Genomic DNA, 27,560 nt, shown 5'->3' on the forward strand with positions numbered 1-27,560 from the left:
GGAGAACTACAAGTAGTTAAGTATTATTAAAATTAAGTATTATTAAAATGGAGTAGTAGGCGTATTTGTTTCCTAGGGCAGCCATAACAAAGTAGCACAACTGGGTGACTTAAGACAACAGAAATTTACTCTCTCACAGTTCTTAACACAGAAATCAAGGTGTTATCAGGGCCATACTCCCTCCGAAGACTCTAGGGGAGAATGCTTCCTTTCCTCTTTCAGCTTCTGGTGGCCCCAGGTATCCCTTGGTTTGTAGCTTCCTCACTCTAATCTCTGCCTCCATCTTCACATGGCCGCCTTCTCTGTGTGTCTTTGTCTCTGTGTGTTCTCTCCTTTTATAAGGACATTAGTCATTGGATTTGGGGTCCACCCTAATCCAGTATCAACTTAACTTGATTACATCTGCAAAAACTTGTTTCCAAATAAGGTCACTTTAACAGGCTCTGAGTGGACATAAATTTGGGGGGGATATTACTCAACCCAGTACAGGAGGCAGTATCTTATCATGAAAGCCCGTATGTCTCATGCCAAGGAGTTTGGTTTTATCCTAAAGTAGATAAAGAAGAGTCCTTGAAGAATTTTAGCAGAAGATTGGCATAACTTCCATGCCTATGTAGACAATGGATTGGAGGGAGGGGTAAGACTAGAAGCAGGGAAATTGCTAAGAAGCTTATTGCAGTAGCACAATGGGGAGATGATGAGGGGCCAAAATAGTATTGTAGCTTTAGTAGGGCAGTAAGGAGTTATTTAAAGGCTAAAAATGTAGATGAGGAAACCAGTTAGCACACTCTATAATAGTATTATTGAAAGATAATAAGAGATTAATTTAGGAAAGTAGATGTGGGAATAGAGAAATAGGTAAGATAAACAAGAACTGTAGTAAAGAAAGAACAGAGACTTTGGGCCTCAGGATTGTTCAAATACCAACCTTTTTTTTTTGAAAAAGACTAGCCCTGAGCTAACATCTGCCAATCCTTCTCTTTTTATTGCTGAGGAAGACTGGCTCTCAGCCAACATCCATGCCCATCTTTCTCTATTTTATATGTGGGACGCCTACCACAGCATGGCTTCCCAAGTGGTGCCATGTCCTCACCCAGGAGTCAAACCAGCGAACCCCAGGCCGCTGAAGCAGAACATGTGCACTTAACTGCTGCACCACCGGGCCGGCCCCTCAAATACCAACATTTTAATGAAATCACCTATTTCCCCCTCTAATGGATCAGTTCTCTCTCTGTGTTCCCACATAAGGACTTATATCCCTGGGTAGTATTTCCTCAATTCTACCTTATGTTTTGGATAGTTACTTATGTGTCTGTCTTGTACTAGGATTGTAAGTACCTTGAAAGTAAGAACAATATCTTTTTTATGTTTTATGTAAGTCTCCCTGCTTTTCACATGGTTAATACTCAATAAATGTTTGTGGGTATTTCTTTTGTTTTTTCTTTTTGCTGGGAAAGATTTGCCCTCAGCTAACATCTCTTGCCAATCTTCCTCTCTCTTTTTTTTCCCCCTCCCCGAAGCCCCAGTACATAGTTGAATATTCTTGTTCTAAGTCCTTCTAGTTCTTCTTTGTGAGCCGTAGCATGGCTACTGACAGACAAGTGGTGTGGTTCTTTGTCCAGGAACCGAACCTGGGCCACTGAATTGGAATAGGCCAAACTTTAACCACTAGGCCATCAGGGCTGGCTCTGTGTTTTTTTTTTAAGATATGACATAATTGATCAGAATCATAAAATTTTGTTATAGAAAGATTCTTAGAGATTCATTTAGGCCACTCTCATCATTTTACAGTTGAGAAAACTGAAACCTTTAGGGGTTAAATGATAGCTTAAAGTCTCCAGACTACCACTCTAGTAGGTTTTTTTCTCTATAAATTATTAAATAAAAAGTCAAGAAATTAAGACAACTAACCCCAAACCTCACCATTCTAATAAAGACTCTTTTTTTAAAATTTAATTTTGGAGCACTGAGTCTTCTTGCTCTGGAAGGAACATTAACCTTGTCATCCTCTGACTGAACTACTGCCAGGACTCTACAGTCTTCTGTAATTACCTGTACCTTGTAATTTTCTATTCTCTTTATATGATGGGAGTCTTCTTTCAGTGGTGCTCCATCCTCTCTTTTAGGAGACAAGTTGTTCATTTCAGGGTAAGAGAACGCTTTATGCATCCAATAGTCAGAACTCCTGTCCCTGACAGCATCTGTTTCACTTTGTCATGGGTACCAGCATGTGACTCTTACCCTAAGCACATGAAGAATGTGTGGACCAAAATGTTGAACCCTCATTTGGCTAGTAGGATTATGTTGGGAAATTGTCCAGAATCCAGTATGAATCATTAAGAAGTATAAAGTGGAAATAATTACAGACCAATTATTTGGTCTGGTAGTTGTGCTGTTGCTGGAATTGGGAAGCTGTGTATAGAGATTTCAACACTCTAATTACCCTTTAAGATGGGATCTTGTTATCATACCTGAGACTCCTACTAAATTTACACCTTCTCCACCTCTTTTGGCCTTGTTTCAGACAAAGATGGGATTAAATATTTCTAAGAAAATGTTCCCAGTATGATTTATTCATTATTAGCATTCATCTCATTTTGTGTATCTACCCCAGCTTCTTACCTTGTCAGATAGAACTGTATGTTTGATTTCTTTCCCATATAGTGGATAGACCAGACAGGTGCAGCCTCACAGAAGAAGGCTTTCCATTCAGCAGGATCGGAGCTAGCATTCAACTCATATCGCCACCAGTTGCGAATCCAGGACCAAGAATTTCAGGAAGGCTTTGATGGTGGCTGGTGCCTCTCTATGCATCAGCCCTGGGCTTCTCTGCTTGTCAGAGGGATTAAAAGGTAAGGGTAGAAATGAATCCTGGCAGTGGAAGATTTTACAGTAACATAAATGTGATTTAGAATTATGGATTGGAATTCGTTTTTCCCAATCTAGTGATGATTTATAATACTTCAGTACATAGAACTTTAAGTAATATATTCATGTTACTGACTTGGTAATTGAGTTTTTACTGCATAGCTTAAAAAAAATCTGACGTTAGAAAGAGTAAGTATCCTGGGCCAGCCCTGTGGCCAAGCGGTTAAGTTTGCACACTCTGCTTTGGTGGCCTGGGATTTTGCCGGTTTGAATCCTTGGTGCGGACATGGGCCCGCTCATCAGGCCATGCTGAGGTGGCGTCGCACATGCCACAACTGGAAGGGCCTACAACTAAAAATACACAACTGTGTACCTGGGGACTTTGGGGAGAAAAAGGAAAAAAATAAAATCATAAAAAAAAAAAAGAAAGGCTACGGATCCTTGTCATAACAAAGAATAGAATACCAATTTTTTCATCTTTGGAAGGAAGTCTATTGACAAAACTTCTCTTGCCTTTGCCTTTATCATGTAGCACAAAGCAACCTTAATAGTTTGATCCTATTTGGAATTCAAATTTTTATGCCTATTTATTAATTTTTTAAGACACAAGCCTAACTTTGGTTTTGTTTTTCTATCTATATATCTGTCTGTTAATCTGAGTAACCATATTGAGAAACTATTTTACCATAAATTCCTTTTCTACAGGAAGTCGGGGGAAGTAGTAAGAGATAAGTAGAAGTATCGTAGAGTTGAGTCCTTGTACCTATTAGTGATGGTAATAGGTTACTATTCCATGGTTTCTTATGTTTCTTCTCAATTCAATTTTTAAAAATATCTTTTCTTTGCTTACATAAATGTAAATATAAAATTGGAAAATATGGAAAAGTAGCTAGAAAAATCCCACCACCTAGAAATAGCTACTGTTGGCATTTTGGAGTGTTTATTTATATTCTTTTTCTTGTGCAAATTCTTATATAGTGAGATCATAGTATATGTTTATGTTTGTGTTTTTCTTCTTTAACTTATCATTATAACATTCATTTTTCCTTTTTTCCATCTTTTTGAGATTTAATTGACATAATGTTGCATTAGTTTAAGTTGTACAACATAATGATTTTATTTATATGTCTATATTGCAAAATGGTTTCCACAATAAAATTAGTTAACATCCATCACCCCACCTAGTAACGAATTTTTTGTTTCTTGTGCTGAGAACTTTTAAGATCTCTCTTAGCAACTTTCAAATAAACAATGCAGTATTGTTAACTGTAGTCACCATGCTGTACATTACATCACCAGGACTTATTTATCTTATAACCAGAAGTTTGTACCTTTTAACTGCCTTCACCTATTTCCCTCTGGCACCCCCATTTTGTTCTCTCTATCTGTGAGTTTGGTTTTTTCAGATTCCACATATAAGTGAGATCATACAGAATTTGTCTTTCTCTATCTGACTCTTTCCACTTTTACTGTATAAAGTATAAACTTCACTGGTCTCTGGTTTCCTGAAGGAAAATTTATTATCAGCATTTAGGAACAATCATTTCTTTTTTTCTTTTTTCTTTTTGTGAGGAAGATTGTCCCTGAGCTAACATCTGTTGCCAGTCTTCCCCTTTTTGCTTGAGGAAGATGGTCCCTGAGCTAACATCTGTGCCAGTCTTCCTCTATTTTGTATGTGAGTTGCCACCACAGCATGGCCTGATAAGTGATGTGTGGGTCCGTGCCCTGGATCTGAACGCACAAACCCCGGGCCTCTGAAGTGAAGTGTGTAAACTTAACCACTACACCAATGGACCAGCCCCAGGAAAAATTATTTCTACTTTGGTGTTTTTGTGATTGGCTGTGATTTCCCTTCTTCATTAAACGTGCATTACTGTTTTTCTCCCCTTTTGAAGGTCAGGCTTTTTGCTTTGGCTCCTCATTGTTTCATAGTCTGTGTGCGTAGTGCCATTAGAACAAGTGCATGTGAATTTGCTGCTGCTCCAGGACAAGTAGCCTCTGAGATGTTTATTCTTCTCATTCAACTCTCTGCAATTTAGCTGTTTTCCTTTTCCAAAGTAGAAAACTGAACAGCTTGCTTTTGCTGAGGGAATCAGAATGTTTACATTTCTTTCATCCTATTTTGGATCTGTGCTATTCAGATTTTCTCACTGAAAAGAACAGGATGAGCAGCATCAAGCCCACAATCATTAATCCCACAGAAATAAAGTGGGTGGTTCTGCGACATTTGTGAGACCATTTTCCCAGTAGCCCTTCAGGTTATTTGGTGTAGAGGGAAGAAATATATTGATGCGTTCCTCATTTATCGAGCACCTACTATCTGCCTGGCATCCTTCCGATTCATCTATATTGGGACTGAGGATGTGAGAAATTCCCTATTTCCCATTATAAGAATAGTATAATAGGGGTGTATTATCAAGGTACTTTATTTCATTTGGTGGGAACTAAAAGAGAAACATCTTTTTGTAATCCTTAGAGAGTAGCGAGTAATTAAATTCTCTTAGATGCATTTTGTTGTTCCTCTTAAGGATTCTTTTAAACTAGCCAAAAAGTTGTTTACTTATCTGCAAAGAACATAACCCTTTATAAACTACTTAGAAATTATAAATGAATGTGGTTGCAATTTAAACAGTAAAGATGATAAGCATTTTTATTTACTTAAATTATATTAAATAAAAATTTAAAAATTGCTATTCTTGGGAAGTTATGTGTGGGTGAGGATTTTTCTGTCAGGTTCGAGAACAATTAACTAACAAATCTTTGAGGAAAAGGTTAACCTTTGATTCAAAGAAAAGCAAGGATTTCCATTTTTGTAGGACAACTTGGAGGCCTTGAAAATATAAGATTTGGATTGTAGAAGTCCTAAGGCTAGTGAAAACTCCAAGACTGAGTTATAGAGATCAGGTGAAATATAGGAGCTGAGGGAGATGAATTGTCTTTGTTCTGATGATGATAAAAACTAGAGAACAGGATCCATATTCAAGGGTATTGTGAAAGAGATGTTTTTCACAAAAAATACCCCTCTTGGTGAGGTATTATCTATAGATCTCTTGTTTCAACTAGATAGTTTGCTGTGTTAGGAGATCCTCCAGGACACTAGAATTTAGATCCTAAATTTATGTTCACTTAAGGGTGGAGGGGAGAAGCTGGTACACCCCTCACAGAGGACGACTTTGGATAGCAGCCACAGCCAAAAGACCTTCCCCTCAAGAAGTCTCAGAACTCCAGACTACATATCGTCTTCTTCGTGGGAAAGGTAACAAACATGTATTCTCCTTTTAGTCTTATTTTGTGGAGAGAAGTCGTTGACCTTGAGCGTCTTTCACTTCCTCCTTCTTATGGCTATTTTTGGCTGAAATGGACTTTAAACTTTTTGTTTGTATGTTTAGTGGCAAATCATAGACAGCTGTTCAAAACATTAATTCACCAAACAGTGCAATTAAAAATACCAGTTCCCAACACCAGAAATCAACCAACTAGTCTTAATTTTATCTCAGAAAATTTTCTCCAGTTTTTTTTTTTTTTACTATGAGAATAAAATGACTGCTATAAAGTCTGAGATCTTTAGATTGGGAAGAACAATTACAAATAAAACTTTTTTATCAGGAGTGACCCAAATAGACATCTGCTGTTGGATTTGGACAGATCAGGGGTGATTCACTGAAGCAGTGTATGTTGGGAATAACCCAAAACACAATAAATTTGTATACTAAAAACCACTTCTGACACTTGGGTGTCTTGTTTTGCTTTCCTTTTATCCAGCTCATACAGTTGTTTTGAAGGTAGAATGAGAGGACAATTACAGAGCCACCTTTAAAAGGGTTTTTTTTTCTATTTTTTTTAATATATTTTTTTTTTTGAGGAAGATTAGCCCTGAGCTTACATCTGCCACCAATCCTCCTCTTTTTGCTGGGGAAGACTGGCCCTGAGCTAACATCCGTGCCCATCTTCCTCTATTTTATGTGGGACGCCTGCCACAGCATGGCTTCACAAGTCGTGTCTAAGTCCACACCTGGGATCTGAACCGGTGGACCCCGAGCTGCCAAAGCGGAATGTGCAAACTTAACCGCTATGCCACCAGGCCAGCCCCTTTAAAAGTCTTTAAGAAGCCAAATTTTAGGAATCAAAAGTGCATGTTTCCTTAAAAACGCATTTCTGTTTTGACTGATATGACTGGCTTGTTTTAAATTTGTGTTCTGACATTCTTATGGCTTTTGCTACATTTTTATGGTTTTTCTCTTTACACCTGTAGCTTGTTTCTAGAAGCCGTCACCACCAAACTCCAGTCTGATCCAGTTGAGTATAGTGGAATACATTTGTTTGGCGTGAAGTTGTGGGGTCCTTGAACTTCAATAGTGAGAGGGTAGTTTTCCTATCGCTTAGGGGGTGGATAGTGGACTAAGCCAGTCACTCACTAACTTTTTTGCCAAAATACAAACAGTTGTGCCAAATAAAAACCTCATTGTATTCCTTATATCTACAAATAGAAGATAAAGTGATTTGTTGAGAATTGAAAACGAATTCATGAGTTCCAGGGTCACAGAGAAGGAAATTTATCTAATCCTTCTGTTATTTTTGATTCAGATGTGGAATTTCCCAACGACTATCCGTCAGGTTGTCTTCTGGGCTGTGTGGACCTAACTGACTGCTTGTCCCAGAAGCAATTTAAGGATCAGGTGAGTAAAGAACACTTATCTTGGACAGATGCTCGATTTGCCACCATCCCTGACCTGTAGATCCTTCAATACAGAACATCCTGGAGATAGTAAGGTGTTAGCAACTGAATTTAGACATGTGAGAAGAGTCTTTTGATAAGGAAATACTGGGGAGAGAAAAGACCAGGGCAGAAGCAGTAAAAACTTAGTGATGCTTTGGTTTCTGGTATATGGAGGACTGGTACATACACATTTCTACATAAAAAGCTATTGCCACAATCCAGCTAACAAGTGTAGGGTCCTCATCCCTTAATAAAACTTTGCGGGGCTGGCCCCGTGGCATAGTGGTCAAGTTCGCACACTCTGCTTCAGTGGCCCTGGGTTCACTGGTGCAGATCCTGGGTGCGGACCTAGCACTGCTTGTCAAGCCATGCTGAGGTAGCATCCCACCTAGAAGAACTAGAAAGGCATACAGCTAGGATGTACAACTATGTACTGGGGCTTTGGGGAGGGAAAAAAAAAGGAAAATTGGCAACAGATATTAGCTCAGGGCCAATCTTCCTCACCAAAACAACAACAACAACAAAAAAAAACCAACCAACTTTGCTGCTTTTGGTGAAGAAACCCTCCACGATTCCTTGAATTATTTCAATGAGGTCGTGGGGCTGGTAGGGTTTGTTATCACTTATTTGGGAACATTTGGTCCAGGTTGGGGAATTTATGACAGGCAAATGTGTTTGAACTCTGATTGCCTGGACTATGCCAGGTTTGGGAGGGGTGTGTGAATGTTTGTATGTACATATGTATGTGTTTTTATTTATTTTCATCACTAAAGATTCAACTGACATAACTAAAGTACATTTTTGAACAGCAGAGGGAGCCAAAGCATTTTAGCTTGATTGGAAAACCCTTGAAATTTAGAGCCCTGTGTTTAGACTCACACTAGCAGAAATCCAAAATGGGAAAGTCCATCTTTGAAGCATGAAGAATCTTACCTGACAGTATGATTTTCCTCTTCTTTGAACAGTTACTTTAGGTAATAGGGCTTTTACTGCTGTGCTTAAGAAAATGTTCTTCAGCTTATTTTTCTCAGTAAATTTTTTGTTTTCCAGACTTATTTGCCTTTCATTACTGTTGTTAGTCTGCTTTTTAAAAAAACTAATCGTATCTATCTCACCTTCTCCTTTTCTCACAGATTTTAGCCAATAGTTATTATCCCTCTAGTTTTCTATCTTTCATTACCTTGTGGATTGCCTTCTCTGATTACTTTATGTATATGCTTACACTGCATGCATTTTGGCATGAATTTTGACTCCTAGCCTTTTGTTCTGCCCTTAGTACCTGATCCACACATAGGCAAAACCATAGACACGAGGAGGCCCTTTGTTTTCCACCCCTTGTTTAATCCTTGTATGGGCTTTTTGCTTATTTTTCCAGTGTCTTTCCTCTCCTCTTCTCCATTTCTTTAAGTCTAGAAGTAATAATTATAAATATTCCTTACAGGGCCTGGCCCCGTGGCCCAGTGGTTAAAGTTCACATGCTCTGCTTCGGCGGCCCAGGGTTTCGCTGGTTCGGATCCTGGGCGCAGACATGGCTCCGCTCATCAGGCCATGTTGAGGCGGCATCCCCATATGCCACAACTAGAAGGACCCACAACTAAAATATACAACTATGTACTGGGGGGATTGAGGGAGAAAAAGCAGAAAAAAAAAAAGATTCGCAACAGTCGTTAGTTCAGGTGCCAGTCTTTGAAAAAAAAAAAAATTCCTTGCACTGGTGCAGACTTTACAGTTTTAGAGACTCTCACACTTATTAACACGTTAGTATAATTTAATGTGTTATATTTTCTTCTTAGGATATTTGCATTCGGAAAGAGAACCCAGGAGCATCTGGCAGTGTGGGTGGTGGTTTTTGGCAAGGGGCCTTCTTTACTTTCTCATTGGTAAATCAAGCAAACCACCACCTGATACAAGGTCAAATAATTTCAGTCCCTAGACAGTTAGCCAATCTTTTTCTGCCACAAATTTGTATAGAGAAGTATAGAAAACTGTAATCCTAGTCTGTGGAATACCACAAGAGTTAAGGGAATTAGAAATCTAACTAACAAAACAAATCTTTCTGGTTTCTCAGGGATACCTCTCTTTGGGGTCAGCATGATACTCCTCCTTGAGCTTATATTCTGTCTTTTATCCTAAGGAGCTGAGGGCACCGCACAAAAGTGTAGGAGTCCTCCCATATGCTCCCAGCTGGAAGTCCTGGCAACTCTCCTTATGAATTTCCCTGATGTATGACATTAGAATATCTCCAAATGCCAGAAGCCACTAGGCTTCACCAAACTCAGCCATCCCATCCCCATTTTCCCTATTGTCAGCTTTTCCCCATTGTCTTTTCTGTGTTTGAGGGTAGCACGTGAATGTATTAGAATTGACATTAGCCCTATTTGGGGATTATTTATTGGGTAAGGATCTTGTCACTTTTAAAAGATGTAGCTTTGTTATTTGGCTGCCTTTTAGAAAATGTCTCAAGCATCCTTGGTAATCTACCTGTCTCTGTTTGAACTAGGATTCTGTGATGTAAGAAATGTGATTGCCTAGACTGTTTTACCAACCTTATTTTTGTTTCTGCAAGAATGAGTTGAAAATTTAGGAATTTAGGACTAGCATTTCCCAAACTGTTCCATAGCATAGGAGTTCTCTGGGGAAAAAAAGGGCGGGGGGAGTTCTATGGACACATACATTTGGAAACTGTATTTGGATTAAACAAACTTGTTTGTTTACTACAGATCTTCTCAGGACCTCTAATATGTTAGTGTGGATTATGACTCTCTGATATAACTCCCTCATATATCTGTGGGTACAACATGCAGTGTTCACAAAACTTTTTGACTATAAAATGCACCCCCCCTTCCACTTCCTACTTATATACTATAGAACTGGTATTTTGTGGTATATACAGTTTAGGGAGTGCTAATCTTGGTATGCTTGGTTTTCTTTTATCCTCATAGGCCAGATCACTGAGGGAGAACCATCCAGGGTTCAGTTTCCTGACATACGTCTTCTTTATGCATTTCCATACTCATTTCTCATCACCCAGCTGAATTGCATATTCTTTGAAAACCAGTGTGAATCTAGCAATTTTTATTTCAACTGAAACTAATCTCCCATGTGACTTGGACCACATTTTACTTCTCCATCTTGTCCCTAACTTTTTCCTTCCCTGAAGAAACTCAGTAATTTATTTCCTGACCTCGCATTCTTGGCCTTTCTTTGATGAGTTAAAATATACTAAGTCCTCATTATTTTTGGCATAGTGTGATCATTTAGTTCCTTTAAAAAAATAACTGGAAAGGTTTTATTAGTGGTTGTTTAAAATCAAGTGCACTACACTGTAAGTGGCTTTAAAAATATGTCCTTAAAATGCTTTCCCCTGAGCTAAGAACTCATCTTCCTTTTATCTTCTAAGAGTAGTATGGGTGGCATGGCTAATTTTGCCAGAAAAAATCCCACTAGACCCTCAACCCTCCTGAGTGATGGCAAGGGATCAACCTGGACAAGATAGGAGTGGTACAGAAAAGGCTGTGGGCGTAACTCAGGAGAGAAAAGAAGATGAGAGCCATCTAGTTAAAACTTCCCCTGTATTCCTCTGGAAGAAGCCCATGCCGTTTGCCAGCATTTTATCTGCCAGCAGCAGATGTAAGCTCTCAAAAACAGCGGGGGGAATGTTGACTGCAACGATGCATCAAGGCTGTGGTTTGTAACCTCAATAGTAAGGCAGTTAAAACTTTTTTTTAACAAAGACATTTTGATTGCCAAATCCATAACCATTAGCAGCTGTGGTTTGAACAGTTCTCTAGACCTAACAAGTTTTCAAACAAGAAGTTGAGTTGGTGGCTTTTGTTTCTACATCTGTGTTGTGTTTGTACTATTTATATCTCTGCCTTCAATAGAAAATCTGATTTGTCTGAAATCTCCGAGATCATTGATTATTCTGTATCTTCTGTACTGAATCCACTCCTCTCCTGCCAGCTTTACTGACCCTTTAGTTCATTTGACCTTATGCCTTTTGTAATAGCCAAGACCCTATCTTCAAGGAATTATGCTGAAGCACTTCTACTGCTGGGTGCCTGTATAATTGACATCAGCAATAGAATTGCCGTCTTCCAATGGAGAAGAGAATATTACTTGTTCCTTCTTCCATAAGAATATCTAAGTGATATAGATCTTCAGGAAGACTGTGTATATCACTTCCTGTGTGGAAATCATCAACTTCTATCACCAATGGATTGTCTGTCTGTAAGTCAGAGGTAAAAAATTAGAGAGTAAAGGAGATAATAGTTAAGTTTCAAACTAGGCATTGGCCTTGAAAAATGCAGAGACTCCAAATTCTCTTTTAAAATATGTGAAAAACAGCCTGTCATACTGAGAAAACCTGCTAATTCATAAACCTAAAATGTTTGTTGTATATGGGTATCTGAGACCCATCAAAAAGGGGAACTGGATATCTGCAACAACTAGCCTAAGCCCAGGTAGTTCCTTAAAATCACAGCTCACTTGGGGGAGACAGGGAATGTATTTTCAGAGTTCTCATGAAAACCAGAACATTTACTGGAGTGTCTAGGTTGGAACAGACTATGTTTAGAGTTGTTTGCAACCTGGGTATCAAGTGCCCACTTGATAAATGGAGGATAGCTATGTACATTTTTAAAAATTATTTTATTGAGGTCTTATTGGTTTATAACATTGTGTAATTTCAAGTGTACATTATTATATATCAGTTTCTTTCTTTTTTTTTTTTTGAGGAAGGTTAGCCCTGAGCTTAACTACTGCCAGTCCTCCTCTTTTTTTGCTGAGGAAGCCTGGCCCTGAGCTAACATCCCTGCCCATCTTCCTCTACTTTATATGTGGAACGCCTACCACAGCATGGTGTGCCAAGTGGTGCCATGTCCACACCCGGGATTCAAACTGGCGAACCCCAGACTGCTGAAAAGCGGAACGTGCGAACTTAATTGCTGTGCCACCAGGCCGGCCCCAATATATATCAGTTTCTGTATAGACTGCATCTTGCAGTCTAGTTTTTATCCATCACCATGCATATGTGCCCCTTTACAAACCTTTCGCCCTCCCTCCCACACCCCGTTCCCCTCTGGTAACCACTAATCTGTTCTCCTTATCCCTGTGTTAGTTTATCTTCCGCTTATTAGTCAAGTCATATGGTGTTTGTCCTCCTCTGTCTGGATTATTTTGCTTAATGTCTGTCCATGTTGTTGCAAATGGATGGTTTTGTCTTTTTTATGGCTGAATAGTATTCCATTGTATATATATGCCACATCATCTTTATCTGTTCATCAGTTGATGGGCATTTGGGTTGCTTCCACGTCTTGGCTGTTGTGAATAGTGCTGCAATGAACATACAGGTGCATAAATCTCTTTGTATTGTTGATTTCATCTTTGTTGGATAAATACCCTGTATTGGGATAGCTGGATCATACAGTATTTCTATTTTTAATTTTTTGAGAAATCTCCATACTGTTTTGCAAAGTGGATGCACCAGTTTGCATTCTCGCCAGCAGTGTATGAGGGTTCCCTTTTCTCCACATCCTGTCCAACATTTGTTATTTTTTTGTCTTGTTAATTATAGCCATTCTAATGGGTATAAGGTGATATCACATTGTAGTTCTGATTTGCACTTCCCTAATAATTAGTGACATTGAACATCTTTTCATATACCTGTTGGCCATCTGTATCTTTGGGAAAATGTCTGAATGTCTGTTCATATCCTCTGCTCATTTTTTGATCAGGTTGTTTGTTTTTTTGTTGTTGAGTTCTTTATATTTTTTGGAAAATAACCCCTCATTTGATACATGATTTGCAAATATTTTCTCCCAGTTGGTGGGTTGTCTTTTCATTTTGTTCCTGGTTTCCTTTGCCTTGCAGAAGCTCTTTAGTCTGATGTAGTCACATTTGTTTTTTTTTTTTCTTTTGTTTCCCTTGCCTGAGTAAATATAGTATGCAAAAAGAAACTGCTAAGACTGATGTCAAAGAGTATATTGTCTATATTTCTTCTAGGAGTTTTATGTTTTCAGGTCTTACATTCAAGTCTTTAGTCCATTTTGAGTTAATTTTTGTGTATGATGTAAGATGATGGCCTACTTTCATTCTTTTGCATGTGACTGTCCAGTTTCCCCAACAGCGTTTATTGAAGAGACTTTCCTTTCTCTGTTATATGTTCTTGGCTCCTTTGTGGAAGATTAGCTGTCCATGGATGTGTGGTTTTATTTCTGTTCCATTGATCTGTGTATCTGTTCCATTGATCTGTATATCTGTTTTTGTGCCAGTACCATGCTGTTTAGATTACTCTAGCTTTGTAGTATATTTCGAAGTCAGGGATTGTGATGCCTCCAGCTTTGTTCTTTTTTCTCCGGATTGCTTTGGCTATTTGGGGTCTTTTGTTGTTCCATATAAATTTTGGGATCCTTTGTTCTTTCTATTTCTGTGAAGAATGTTATTGGGATTCGGATTGGGATTGCATTGAATCTGTAGATTGCTTTAGATAGTATGGACATTTTAACTATGTTTATTCTTCCAATCCATGAGCATGGAATATCTTTCCATTTCTTTATGTCATCATCAATTCATTTCACTGTCTTAAAGTTTTCACTGTATAGGTCTTACACTTCCTTGGTTAAATTTATTCGTAGATATTTTATTCTTTTTGTTGTGATTGTAAATGGGATTGTGTTCTTGAGTTCTCTTTCTGCTAGTTCGTTACTAGTGTATAGAAATGCAACTGATTTTTGTAAGTTCATTTTGTATCCTGCAACTTTGCTGTAGTTGTTGATTATTTCTAATATTTTCTGGTGGATTCTTCAGAGTTTTCTATCTGTAGAATCCTTGTACATTTTTTAATAATACAGGAAGCATTATGCTTTCTGTTGTACTTCTGAAGTAGTGGAGGGGATTATTAACACATTTCTATGCATTTATGGAAATTCGTTAATGTTTAGCTTTTCATCTGAAAATGGACATATAATTCTTAGGGTTTTCCTAAATGTTTATTCATCAATAAATGCCTACTATAAATCAGACACTGTTTTAGACACTAAAAGAAACAAAAAGAGGAATCAACCATGGGTTCTGTCCTCAGAATATTTGAAAGACCACTAATAAAAAGCCAAGCTGTCTTAAGAGAAGTAAAGATGGCCTCTGAGGAATTTAAAGGAGGAAAGTGTTGCTTCCAGCCGGGAAGGATTCCAAAAGACTTTATTAACAAGATGGCTTTTGAATTAGCCTTGAAGGATAGTAATAATAAAATCTATCACTTTTTGCTTATTTATTTGTGCCAGGCCTATTATGTATGTTTTTTTCTAATCCTTACAACAACTCCAAGCAAGGAATCATTACCCCTTTTTTAAAGGTGAGAGAACTTAAGACTCAGAGAGTTAAAATAACTTGCATGCTGTCAGTTAGTAAACGGTAGAATTGGGATTGCTGTTCAAGTCTTTCTACTTAGGTGGTAGAAAAGCATATTCCAAAGACAGGGAGTAATGTGAGGTGGGAAGTTATGGGCCTATATGGAGAGAAATAGCAAACCAGTTTGTTGAGAGAAGAGTATGGGTAAAGAGGAACAAGCAGCAGACAAAATGGAAAGGCATGTTGTGGTCAGACAGTAGATAGCTTTGAATGATAGGCTACAGAGGTAAGGCTTTTTCTGTAGTCAGTTATGGGATGGGGGAGGGTTGTTTTGGAGGTGATCAGTGTATTGCTTGAGGAAAACCAATCTGGCAGCTATGTGGCAGATGGATTGCAATGAAGAGACTGAAGGCGGGAAGACTAGTGAGAAGGCAGTTGTCATCCAGGGTAGAGATGTTTTTATTTATTTATTTATTTTTGAGGAAGGTTAGCCCTGAGCTAACTGCTGCCAATCCTCCTCTTTTTGCTGAGGAAGACTGGCCCTGAACTAACATCCATGCTCATCTTCCTCTGTTTTATATACGGTACGCCTACCACAGCATGGCTTGCCAAGTGGTGCCATGTCCATACTCGGGATCTGAACTGGTGGACCCCGGGCCACTGACACGGAACGTGCAAACTTAACCACTGCACCACTGGGCTGGCCCTGAGATGTTTTTAAAAACCTGTTCCATGATAATGCCAGTGGAATTAGACAAGAGGGGGACAGATGCAAGAGGTTTTATGTAGGTAGAATCAATCACTTAACATGACATCTTTATTTTACCTGTAAATAACGCAGGCTGAGAGAGAGAAAGTATCTGCCTGGTGTAGGAGGAATCTGTTGTAGCCTTGCTATCTTCTTGCAATCTGTTCAAGGCTTCTTGGTTTGTCATCCAGTCTACTGTGTGAACCAGGTGGTAAATTATCTTCTAATTTAAGATTTTACTGCTCAGAATATTGTATAATCATACATTCAGCAAGTACTTATTGACCATCTGTCATGTGCCAGGCACTGTGCTAAAGACTAAGAATCCAGAGTTTTAACAAGATACTCCATTCCCTCTAGATCTTTAAGTCTACTAGAAGAGACTGAGACAAGAAAACCCAACCATGGTAATTATCATATGAACAAAGGAATGCGCAAAGGAGGGGACCTAACTCCTAACTCAGCTTGGCTGGAGGCAGGGTGGGGAGGGTTAAGGAAGCTTCTAAAAAAGGTGAGTCCTACAGAAAGCAGAATTTATATCTTCCTCAATAGACAAACCTATATGATGTCTCCATGCTCTTGGCTACCAGGAGAGTTCATCCTTTAAAACAGCTCAGATGTCACTCTTTCTGTGAAGTCTTCCCTGACCTCAGCCCGTTTCCTCCCTGACGGGATTAATCACTTCCTTCTCTGGGGTTCTGTGTTTATATTTATATCATTGCATTTTGTTTGTTTGTTTGTTTTTTGAGGAAGATTAGCCCTGAGCTAACTGCTGCCAATTCTCCTCTTTTTGCTGAGGAAAACTGGCCCTGAGCTAACATCCATGCCCATCTTCCTCTACTTTCTATGTGGGATACCTACCACAGCATGGCTTGCCAACTAGTGCCATGTCCACACCCAGGATCCAAACCAGCAAACCCTGGGCTGCTGAAGCAGAACATGCGCATGTAACTGCTGCACCGCCGGCCTGCCCCTACATTTTTTTTTTTCCTTTCTTTTCTTTGAGGAAGATTAGCCCTGAGCTAACATCTGCTGCCAAGCCTCCTCTTTTTTTTTTTTTTTTTTTTGCTGAGGAAGACTGGCCCTGACTTAACATCTGTGCCCATCTCCCTCCACTTTATATGTGGGATGCCTGCCACAGCATGGCTTGCCAAGCAGTGCCATGTCCGCACTCGGGATCCGAACCAGCAAACCCTGGGCCACTGAAGTGGAACGTGCGAATTTAACCACTGTGCCACTGAGCTGGCCCCTATTATTGCATTTTTTTACTTTTTTTTTTTTTTTGTAATTATATGTTCACATGTAGTTCCTTTAGGTCATCATCTATGTGTTATTCACCTTTTTATCTCCAGTGTTCTAGCATATAGCCTGCTTATATGCTCCATAGTACGTACTCAATAAATGATGGTGACAATAAATGGAGAGGCAAGCAATGGATATGAAAAGCTTTAAATGCCATGTGAAGGAATTTGAATTGTATTCTGAAGGCAACCATGTAAGTGATATAATGAGATGTGCATTTTAGAAAGATTGTCCTGGCAACAGTAGGAAGGATGGATGGGGCAGGCCTAAAAACAAAGAGATGATTTAGGAAATTACCATGATTGCCCAGGTGAGGCAAGATGAAGGACTGCAGCAATGCTCCGGCAGTTGAGTTGGACAGAAAGGAACAGCTGATCAAAATATTTAGGAGGTAAAGTCTCTAGGTCTTGGTGATTTGATTGGATTTGAAGGGTGAGAGAAAGAGAGAAATCTAGGGTAAACTTGGGTTTCTGGTTGTGGTGAGGGGGTGAATGGTAGTCCCATTAATCCAGATGGGGTATACAAAAGAAAAGAATTTTCTTTTAAGGTAAATGACTTTTTAAAATAAATGAGCTGTGGCAAAGGAAACCTATATTGTAGCAGTAGAGGAGAGATGTTCTGTAGTGTGTCATCACCATACAAAAGTCAGTTTTTCTATGATTTTTCATTTGGACCGCTTAAAATATTTTAACCTATTTTGTTCTAAAAGACAAATGTTATTTGATAAAGGGGTATTGTTGATATTAATAACTCCATATTGCTTGATAATGATCTTACCTTGATATGTCAACTGATGTCAAAGGATTCTCTGAGCTCTGCTTCAGAATATTTATTTTCAGTTGAGTCAGCCATTGGGAGATAAAATCTAAAATTGACAGAGTCCTTAATGTAAGAGGAGTCCTGGCATTCTTTGGTATTAGTCCCAGAGTAGACGTCAATGGTTAAGGATCTTACAATGTGGTATCTTTAAGAGCAATTTTCTTTTGGTTCTCACTAATTTAAGTTGGAATAAAAGTCTGCTATATGAAAATTAAGACCAAAAATAATTGTCATGAATGGGTGATTCACATTTAGGTCTTGAAGAGTCAGGGCAGAAAGCTATGAGGTTAATCTTAGAGAAGATATACTTGCTTGGGTTCTTTTGTGTGTAGAGGTTCCAGCATAGGATTCCAAAGGGCACAGAAAGCCACAGTGGAAATTTTAATGTTAGTCGGATGGAACCAGGAAACCAGTGCTATGTGGCTTCAACCAAATCATCTTCCACAAATGGCTGTAAGACCCATAGACTGCATATCACCCATCCCCTTATTATTCTCACCTGGAGCAAATTTGAATGGCGTCTATAGCATTGAGCTGTAATCCGCTGTCCTTGATACTGGGCACATGATTTGAATTGGGTACTGGTACATGGGAGTTCAACTATCCCACTTTAGTCCAGCTGGCATGATATTCCTCCAACTCCTGTCAAATATGCGATAGTCATCTGGTCAAAGTATCGTGATCAATATGTTACTCTGATGTGAGAAAACTTTTATCCTTCAGTATACTGGGGGCTGAGGTGCTAGTTTTCCTGTGAACACCTTGAATTGCTTTGAAGGAAAATGTAAACGAGAACTATTATTCTGAGATCACACTTGCTTTCAGGATATGCTTCTTTGGATCTGTTGTGCCTGTGGCCTTTTTAGCAGACTCATTTCCTTCTCTGTTTCTGAGTGTTATCACCTCAATCTTCTTGGAGTTGGTTTTCAGCTAACTAGATTTCAGAGCCTGATTTCATGTCCCATCTAGTTCCCCAAAGTTCAAACCAAGAACACCTGCAGCAAATATATGTTCTTTGTCAATGAGTTCCTTCTTAGCTGTTTGCTTTAGCTGTTAGTCCTCTGGAGACAGGTAAGAGATTTATAGGTCATCTGGGAATTTGTTGTGAAGAGTATCATCGTTTAGGAATTACTGATCATTTCAGTACAAGGACTAAATAGAAGCTTGCAGAGTTGGTGAAAATGCCCACTTGGCTCTGAATCAGTAGTGGTGGCCAAAAACTACTAAACCTTTTTTTCTCTTATGAAAATGGCGAAAGAAATGTTTTCTAGATGACTGATGAACAATTTCCCTCTGGAGAGGAGAAGAAAATGGCTGTTTAGTAGTTAATTACCTGTTATGTTAGACAGCTATGAAACTTATGAGGCATGAAAGAAGAGTAGGCCCACTTCCCCTGCTCGTCAGGCTGGAAACCAGGTGATAGGAGTCATGTTGTGGTAAGGCGAGAACCGCAGCAACTTCCTGAGGAGTCTGTTACTGAATGTGAATGGTTGCTTTGAATTGCTTGATCTTATAACCCACATTCCCTAACCTGTCTATTGTCTAAAGTGGATATGACATCTAGAGTTTATCCACATTCTTCATAAATACAAGCCTCCCTTCTCTTAATTTACTTTCTCAGGGTCAACTGCATTCTAGTTTTTTGACTCTCAGGCCAAAAGTCCCTTTCTTGTGAGTCTCTCACTTGTTAGTGTTTACTGTGGTCCATAGTGTCAAGGCCCCGGTTGCAGAGGTTATGCTGTTTTGGAAGTATTGAGGCTCTGCCAAGCTGACTTTGCTTTAATGCATTTTACCATGAAAAGTAATCTCTTACCCCAATGCCTAGGCCTCACTTTTCTTTATTCCTTGTAGGCTGCTTTGCTCTTTAGCTCTGTTTCTTGTAAGCCTCCTGAAGTTCAGTGATAGAGCTTGGGAAAATGGATATTCACATGAAACTTGGATTTAGATTCAGTTGGGAAAGTTAATATTGTGTTTATCTTTATTGTGAAGCATGAATGGGTTTAAGGAACCTCTTGTTCTATAATTTCATTTATCCATCACTTTTGCCATTATTTAACATTTGCTTACTCTGTTAATATACGTCAGGGTAGTTTTTATTAAACATAGGGCCTATTGGCCGCTTGCCACGACACAAAAATTCTAATTTAGCTTGAGGGATAACAGATTACAGAGTAGCACCTGCTTATACCCAGCATTATAGAGCTGAAAGTGTCCAGTTCCCAGTATGTGCATATTCAGCATGGTTAAGATAACCTCACAGGAGCTGGCCTCATGGCCGAGTGGTTAAGTTCACATGCTCTGCTTTGGCAGTCCAGGGTTTCGCTGGTTTGGATCCCAGGCGCGGACATGGCACCGCTCATCAGGCCGTGCTGAGGCGGCGTTGCACCTAGCACAACCACAGGCACTCACAACTAGAATATACAACTATGACTGGGGGACTTTGGGGAGAAGAAGAAGAAGAGGAAAAAAAGAAAAAAGCCCGATAGCGTCTTTGCACAAATTGGTAAATTCATTGTTCTTTCATTCAACAAATATTTATTGGCTGCCTACTATGTGCTAGGCATGATTCCAGGTGCCGAGAACAAAAACAGACAAAAATCCCTGCCTTCTTGGGGTTTTCATCCTAGTAAAAGGAGGCCAAATTAAAAAACTGAATTAGGTAAATTATATAGTATCAGATGGTAGTAAGTGCTGTAGAAAAAAATTAAGTAGGAGGGGGGATTAAGAGGGCCAGGTTTGTGAGGAGATTGGTGCTCTGATGTTAAATAGAATGATCAGGGAAGACTCACTATGAAGTTGACATTTAAAGTCCTGAAGAAAGAGAGAGGGGAAGCATGTGGGTATCTGGGGGAGAAAGCATTCCAGGAAGAAGGAATAGGCAAGTGCAAAGACCCAGAGGCAGAACCACAAGGAAGCCAGTGTGGCTGCAGTGGAGTGAAAAGAGGGTGGGGGGGACTAGTAGGAAAAGGCATCAGAAAAGAAATGGGGGGCCAAATTTTCCAGGGCCTGTAGATCATGGTGAGGAGTTAGGCTTTTATTCTGACTGTGATGAAGAGCCAATGGAGAGTTTTAAACAGAAGAGTGACATGATCTGATATTTTTTTTAAAAAATAGCTCTGGCTGCTGTGTTGAGAATAGACAAGAAGGGGGTTAAGGGCAGAAACAGAGAGACCAATTAAGAGGTTATTGTGCTAATCCAGGGAAACATGATGCCTTGGACCAGGGAAGTAGCTGTGGAGGTCCTAAGAAGTGGTGAGATGTTGGATATCTTTTGAAGGTAGAGTTGACAGGATTTCCCAATGGGTTGATTGTAGGGTTTTTGGCCTGAACTAGAAGGATGGAATAGCTATTTATTTATTTTTAAATGGTATTAATAAGAGAGGAGCAGCTTTGGAAAGGAAATTCAGGACCTTGATTTTTATTTTGTTTTATTTTTATTGTGGTAAAATATACATAACATAAAACTTACCATTTTAGCCATTTTTAAGTGTACAATTCAGTGGCATTAAGTAAATTCACAATGTTCTGCATCCATCACCACTATTCAGCTCCAGAACTTTTTCATCATTCCAAACAGAAACTCTGTACCCATTAAATAATAACTCCTTCTTTCTTCTCCCCCCAGCCCTTAATTACCTCTGTTCTACTTTCTGTCTGAATTTGCCTATTCTAAGTACCTCATATAACTAGAATCATACAATATTTGTCTTTCTGTGTCTGGTTTAGTTCACTTAGCATAATTTTTCAAGATTCATCATGTTGTAGCATGTATCCAAATTTCACTCCTTTTTAGGGCTGAATCATATTCCCTTGTATGTGTATACCACATTTTGTTTATCCATCATTTATTGATGGACGTTTGGATTGTGGGAACTATTGGCTGCTGTGAACCTGGGTGTACAAGTATCTGTTTGAATCTTTGCTTTCAATTATTTTGAGTATGTGCCTAAAAGTGGAATTGCTGTATCATATGGTAATTCTATGTTTAACTTTTTGAAGAACCAGCAAACTGTTTTCCACAGCAGCTGCATTTTACATTCACACCAGCAATGCATGAGGGTTCCAATTTCTTCACATCCTTACCAACACTTCTTATTTTCCGTGTTTTTTGTTTTTGTTTTATAATTGCTATCCTAGTGAGCGTGAAGTGGTATCTTATTGTGGTTTTAATGTGCATTTCCAGGACCTTATTTTTTTCTAGGTTTGTTGAGATATAATTGACATATAACACTGTATTAGTTTAAGGTATACCACATAATGATTTGATACGTAATGATTACCGCAATAAGTTTGGGTAACATCCATCATCTCATATAGTTTCAAATCCAGGACCTTATTTTTTAACTCTGAGACTGAAGGAGATCACCCAGACTGTGGGTGTAGAGAGAAGAGATCTGAGACCTGAGCCCTAAAACACTCCAACATTTAAAGGATGGGGAAATGAGGAGTAGTCAGTAAAGGAGCAAAATTACGAAGAGAATGGTATCCTGGAAGTCAAGTGAGGAATGTGTTCAAGAAGGAGGGAGAGAAAAATTCTGTCAAGTTCCACAAATAGATAAATTAAGATGAGAACTGAGAATCAACCATTTGATTTAGTAACATGGAAGTGAACGATGACCTTTACAAGAATTGTTTTGGTGGAGTGATTGTACCGAAAGCCTGTTTATAGTGAATTTAAGAAAAAATAGAAGGAGAAGAATTTGAGGCAGAGAGTACAGATAATCTTTTAATGAATTTTGCGAGAAATGGGACAGTAACTGGAGGAGAATGTGGGATCTGGAGAGTTTTTGTTTTCTAGAAGACATTACAGAAAGTACATTTGTTAGTGGGATTGATCCAGTAGAGAGAAAACGTTTATTGATGTGGAAGGAAGAAGAGAGTGGTTGAAATGGCTCGTAGTTTTGGAAAAGCAGAGCTATGAAGTCCTGGCAGCATTGTCCTCTGCCTTGACACTCTGACACAGAGAAGAGAGAGCAGAAAAATTTAAGATCTTGATTGTGATTGCTGCTGTTTTTGCCTCTGTAGAATTAGGTTTAAAGATTTTGATAGCAGCCTCTGGTTTTATTTGTGCCAAAGCGCCTCACGGTAACAGCTGGACCCTGCTTCTCTTTGTTCTAAAGATCCAGGGGATAAGGATCATCTTTAGTTTTTCTTTTCTACCATGAATATTTTGACCCTGCCTGTGAATATAATTGTGGCTGATACTTGATATTAAGCTATGTTTTATCAAAGTACACGCCACACCTGTCCCACACTGAAAGCCATGGTATGTGGGCAGGACCAAAAGCTGCTAAAAATTTCTTCTGTTTTCTTCACAGCATTACTTGCCACGTAGCACAGAGTGGTCAGTAAAGAAGTTTAATTGTTTATACTTATACTAGTTATAAATTTGCATTTTCTTATTTATTTTACTGAAACCTCTGTTTTTACTTTAGAGCCTTAGAGCTTTAGAGGACACATCTTAGCAGATGAATAAGAGTGGAAAATAATTTCACACTTTTGATCCTAATTACTAGGAGAAAGGTTCCTCTGGTAATGAAGTCTAACCTGTAGTCATAGTCAGCCTGTGAGTCATATTTGTCAAAGATGCTAAACACAAGACAACCCAAGACAGGAAACAAGGAAATGCTAAATCAGTTGGACATTGCTAGAGAGCACTTTCTGCCAACCCCCAGTTATTCCTGAAGTTGTAATTGTGTGGCCAGCATAGTCTTACTCTAGGTTCTGTGTCTGTCTTTGCAGAAGGAATAAAAGTCCTAAGTATTCACACAGATTTGTTTGTGATAAGAGATCCAAAGAAGGCTTCTAAATAATTTTCAGAATTGCTCTACCAGTTACCTTTTCACCCTCAGTAGGTCTGGACTACATCCAGCAAAACAGCTTTTGCATGTTCATACCTTTCAGAATGAATCATCTTCCTTCCCTTTAGTGATAGAAGGGCTCTGTTGACTGTTTCTGGCAGAATTTCCACAAGTGTTCTATTTTTCTTAAGTCTTCCAGTGTTTCCTTGAGTTGAACTTAGGGGATGCCCGATGCTCCTAATGGAGACTTCCGAATCTCCCAACTCACAGTCACTTGTGTTGAAAGAACAGTCAGTTCTGATTCTTCTGGGAAGATGTCAGTTATCCGTTTTTTAAGAAGTTGTTCCCATTATAGGAAGTCAGAAATGGCAGGCAATAGACTGTATAAGAATACTGTGCTAAGGCCTGGGGGAAGGTGAATGTTTGTTCTTGCTTGTTGAGCATAATCCTCTTTACCTGATTGTGAAATGAGAGTACTATCAACAGAATGTTAAGGTGAAATCTGGGACAGCCTTTGATCTCCTTGAAATTCAAAATTTGTCCCAACTAGCCTGAACTTTTTATTTTTACATTTTACAGTATCCAGACATGAGTCAAGAATCTGATTCTCCATTTGTTTTCATCTGCACAAATCCACAGGAAATGATTGTGAAGTTTCCTATTAAAGGAAATCCAAAAATCTGTAAGTCGCAGGCTTTGATGGCCTAATTTTCTTTTTTCCTTTTTGCCTTGCGTCTCATTTGTTTAACTTTTTAAAAATCTTCTCTATTTACTCTGTTCTATGGCATCTCAAGTGTTGGAGGAGTAATATATTTATTGATAACTTTAATGTTGGGTTAACTACAGCATAGCCTTTCCAAAATGTACCTTGATCCACAATTATTGGCATGTTAGTGACTTGCTCTAAACTTCATTTGGGACCCCATTACATTCAAAATCCTATTTGTCAGCCAAGAGAGTATGCTTTGCTCTGCTGTACTGCTCTTTAAAGGAGGTAGTAAGCCAGTGCCAGTGGCAACTTTGTCATTTATCCATTGTTCCTCAGTATTCAATCCAAGAATAAGTCTTAACTTTTTAAGTGTCTATTTTTGAGTGTCTATTTTAGAGGCACCACTTCCCACTATTCCCTTCATTCCCCTGGTTCCCAGAGCTCTACCCTAGCCCTCTTGCTTTCCATCCTCTTTTTGAAACTTCTTGATGACTTCTTTTTCTGTGACTTTTGCTGTTATGTATTTGTGATTATAGTACCCTCTGCATATTCACTTCTGAGGAGGTGCTTGTTGACTTTAGTCTTTCAACTTTCAACTCTCCTTCAACTCCCAACTTCTCTTCCTCTGTCTAGTCCTACAGCAGCCTCTTCTCTTTCAAAGCAATCTCAAGAAACATATAGTGGTGTTCTCGCTGCCTAACTTCCTTTTAAACACAGCATTAACAGTTCTCCCATTTGTTCATGTCAGTTACTGTTGTGTGCCTCTGTGACACTGCTTTCCTACTATGTGAATGGATGATTCTGGGGCATGCATTGTCTTCAGCTGTGTACAACTCTACCTCACCCTGTACCTTGGGGACCAACTAGCCTTTTTAAAATCTGTTCATAGAGAAGTACTTCTCAAACTAATGTAGATAAAAATCACTAGAGTGCTGTTAAAACACAGGTTCCTGGGCCCTCTCCCAAGTGATACTGATGCTGTTGGTCAGCTGACTATACTTTGAGTAACTGCTTTTGATCACAAAATGAAATGCTTGGAGTATGAATTTAGATAACGTATATTCACTACAAAATTCAGGCAACCTTTGTGATTTATGAGACACATATTCCTGAGATTCCGACAAATCAGAAAATCTGAACATAAGTTGCCCTTGACTTACAAATCATTTACTTCAGACTGTACCCCAGCTAGTAGCCAAGTGTCCCTAGAAATTCTTTTCCTTCTTCTCCACTGTTGAGGATTTAAACCTCCCTTTTCCTTTCCCTGTTTTTTGGTTGTGGAATCTACTCCTTCCTACTCTGTTCTATTCTTCCCTTACTTTAGGCACTGATAGCAACACTGGTCATAGGAGGAAAACGTAAATTTTCTCTCCGAGACCCATTGCTACTTGATTTTCAGTCTCAGTTGCCTTTTCTTAGTTTCCTCCTCTATCTTGGTTTTCATCGGCTGCTTAAGCTCCTGTGAGAAAATGTTCTGTGTAAACAGAGTTTAGATATTTCTCTGATGTGTTTTACTTCAGTACTTTCTCTACCCAGAGACCCACCTTATCTCCATAAGGTTTAATAGGGGTGGGGGAAGTGATACTCTTAGGAGAAAGCTTTAATAACCTGTCTTTTCCCCATTGTTTCTGTTGGTTAAAAGCTTTAAAAAGTTCCACAACTAGAAGGACCCACAACTAAAAAATAGACAGCTATGTACTGGAGGGATTTGGGGAGAAAAAGCAGAAAAAAAAAAAAAGAAAAAGTTTTGAAAAGACAAAATGGTCTGTATGCTCATGTCAGGGACACCAGGACTAGAAAGAAATTGTGAGACTGCAACTTCTTCCATGGTAGACTAGACAAGTAAAACATTGGTCAGAAACAGGAGGTAGTGAAAATTAAAAAAAAAAAAAAGGAATGATGAGGTTCACCAATCCCTGTGTCTTAGAAAAAAATTTCTGTTGATAGGGAGCCAACCTACCTGAGGACTCAGTCTGGTAGGAAGTTATGTAGTTTCTATTACCTATAACTGCTCATTCCTTTATCCTTCACTCCTCCTTACCATCTTGAAACACCTTACCCTCTGCCAGATCTTCCTTTCCTTAGGCCGTAGGGGCCACCTTCAATAGTTTACACTTTGCTCTTAATTTGGAATGCTTCACATTTTCTTCTAGACATTGTTACATGAAGTGGTTAAGTTGCATAGTATTAATAATATTAGTACTCCAATTACAGCCTTATGGCTTAAATAATTTTTTTTCATCAGATGGCCTAGGAACCTAGCCACCTTTTATAGATTAGTTCTATAAGAGATATAGTCCAAGTGCCAAACTTGTGACTTGCAAATAAAGTTTTAGAATACAACCCATTTACATGTTGTATCACATGTATATGTGTATATATATATGCCTTAAATTGAGGGTATGTATTTTTGATTTATGTTTCTGGACACATAAACTTGAGCTTTCTTGATCTGGGAATAATTGTGTTTCTTGAAATTGAAATAATTTAGAAAAGAGCAATGTGCTATATATCACTTGGCTGTGTGTCTGCTCAAATTAGGAAATGCAAAAGCGTTAAGTATAGTAGAATATGTAGGTTGAATGTTCAGAGAGATAAAGGAAATCTTTTTACTCTAAGTGAGCTACATCCTCTATAAACTCATGCAAATACTACGTTATATCTTATGCAAAGCATGTGAAAATCCCTACGAGAGTTATATCAATTGATGACAAATACTTTTTCCCCTTTTAACTTCTCACCCGTCTGCTGCACAGGCATTAGATTTTCTTTTAGGCACCATGATTGAGGATGTGGTTTAACACTAAAATGCTGTAGGTACTAAATGTAAAAATATTGGGGAAATACAGAAACTAAGCGTTATCACTGCTTTTAAGAGAGTGCACTGTATGTTACCATAGTTAACTCTCCAGATCTCAAGTCTTGAAAGACCAGGCTGAATTTGAACTCAGAGTTCAGAGTTCCTGCAATCTGAGGACAGCTATGATGACTGCTTCTTCATGCAAGAAGCTCAGTCCGTTGCCTTCATTGCTTGCCCACGGCTGGCCCAAGAATTGCCATTATTGGCAGTCACTGTAGTAGATGTTAGGGAGGCAAAGAAGCCCTTACTTGTAAGGAGCTCACAGATTGCTGGTACACATATATGGTTTTCTTAGGCAGCCCAGGGGATGAAAGAATTTCCAATACCTGGGAATGCCTTGGAAATCCTTCTTCCTCTTTATCTCCTTCCTCTTATTAGTTTTCCATTTT

At 38.9% G+C, this 27,560-nt stretch overlaps 1 protein-coding gene across 5 annotated transcripts in view; it reads left to right on the forward strand.

Annotated features, from left to right (window-relative positions):
- The window catches only part of TRIP4 (thyroid hormone receptor interactor 4), a 56,777-nt gene that overhangs the window by 26,130 nt on the left and 3,087 nt on the right, over positions 1-27,560 (forward strand). For 2 of the 5 annotated variants that reach the window (XM_046655032.1, XM_046655034.1), the window contains 4 exons: positions 2,665-2,852; positions 6,000-6,124; positions 7,453-7,544; positions 24,182-24,284. In XM_046655032.1, the coding sequence (XP_046510988.1) occupies positions 2,665-2,852; positions 6,000-6,124; positions 7,453-7,544; positions 24,182-24,284 (508 nt within the window). Of the gene's footprint in view, positions 1-2,664; positions 2,853-5,999; positions 6,125-7,452; positions 7,545-16,040; positions 16,088-24,181; positions 24,289-27,560 lie in introns of those variants that run through there. The other 3 variants (XM_046655033.1, XM_046655035.1, XM_046655036.1) reach the window with 3 other exon arrangements.

Source organism: Equus quagga, chromosome 2 (genome assembly GCF_021613505.1).
Source record: "Equus quagga isolate Etosha38 chromosome 2, UCLA_HA_Equagga_1.0, whole genome shotgun sequence".
In the NCBI taxonomy this organism is placed as follows: Eukaryota; Metazoa; Chordata; class Mammalia; order Perissodactyla; family Equidae; genus Equus; species Equus quagga.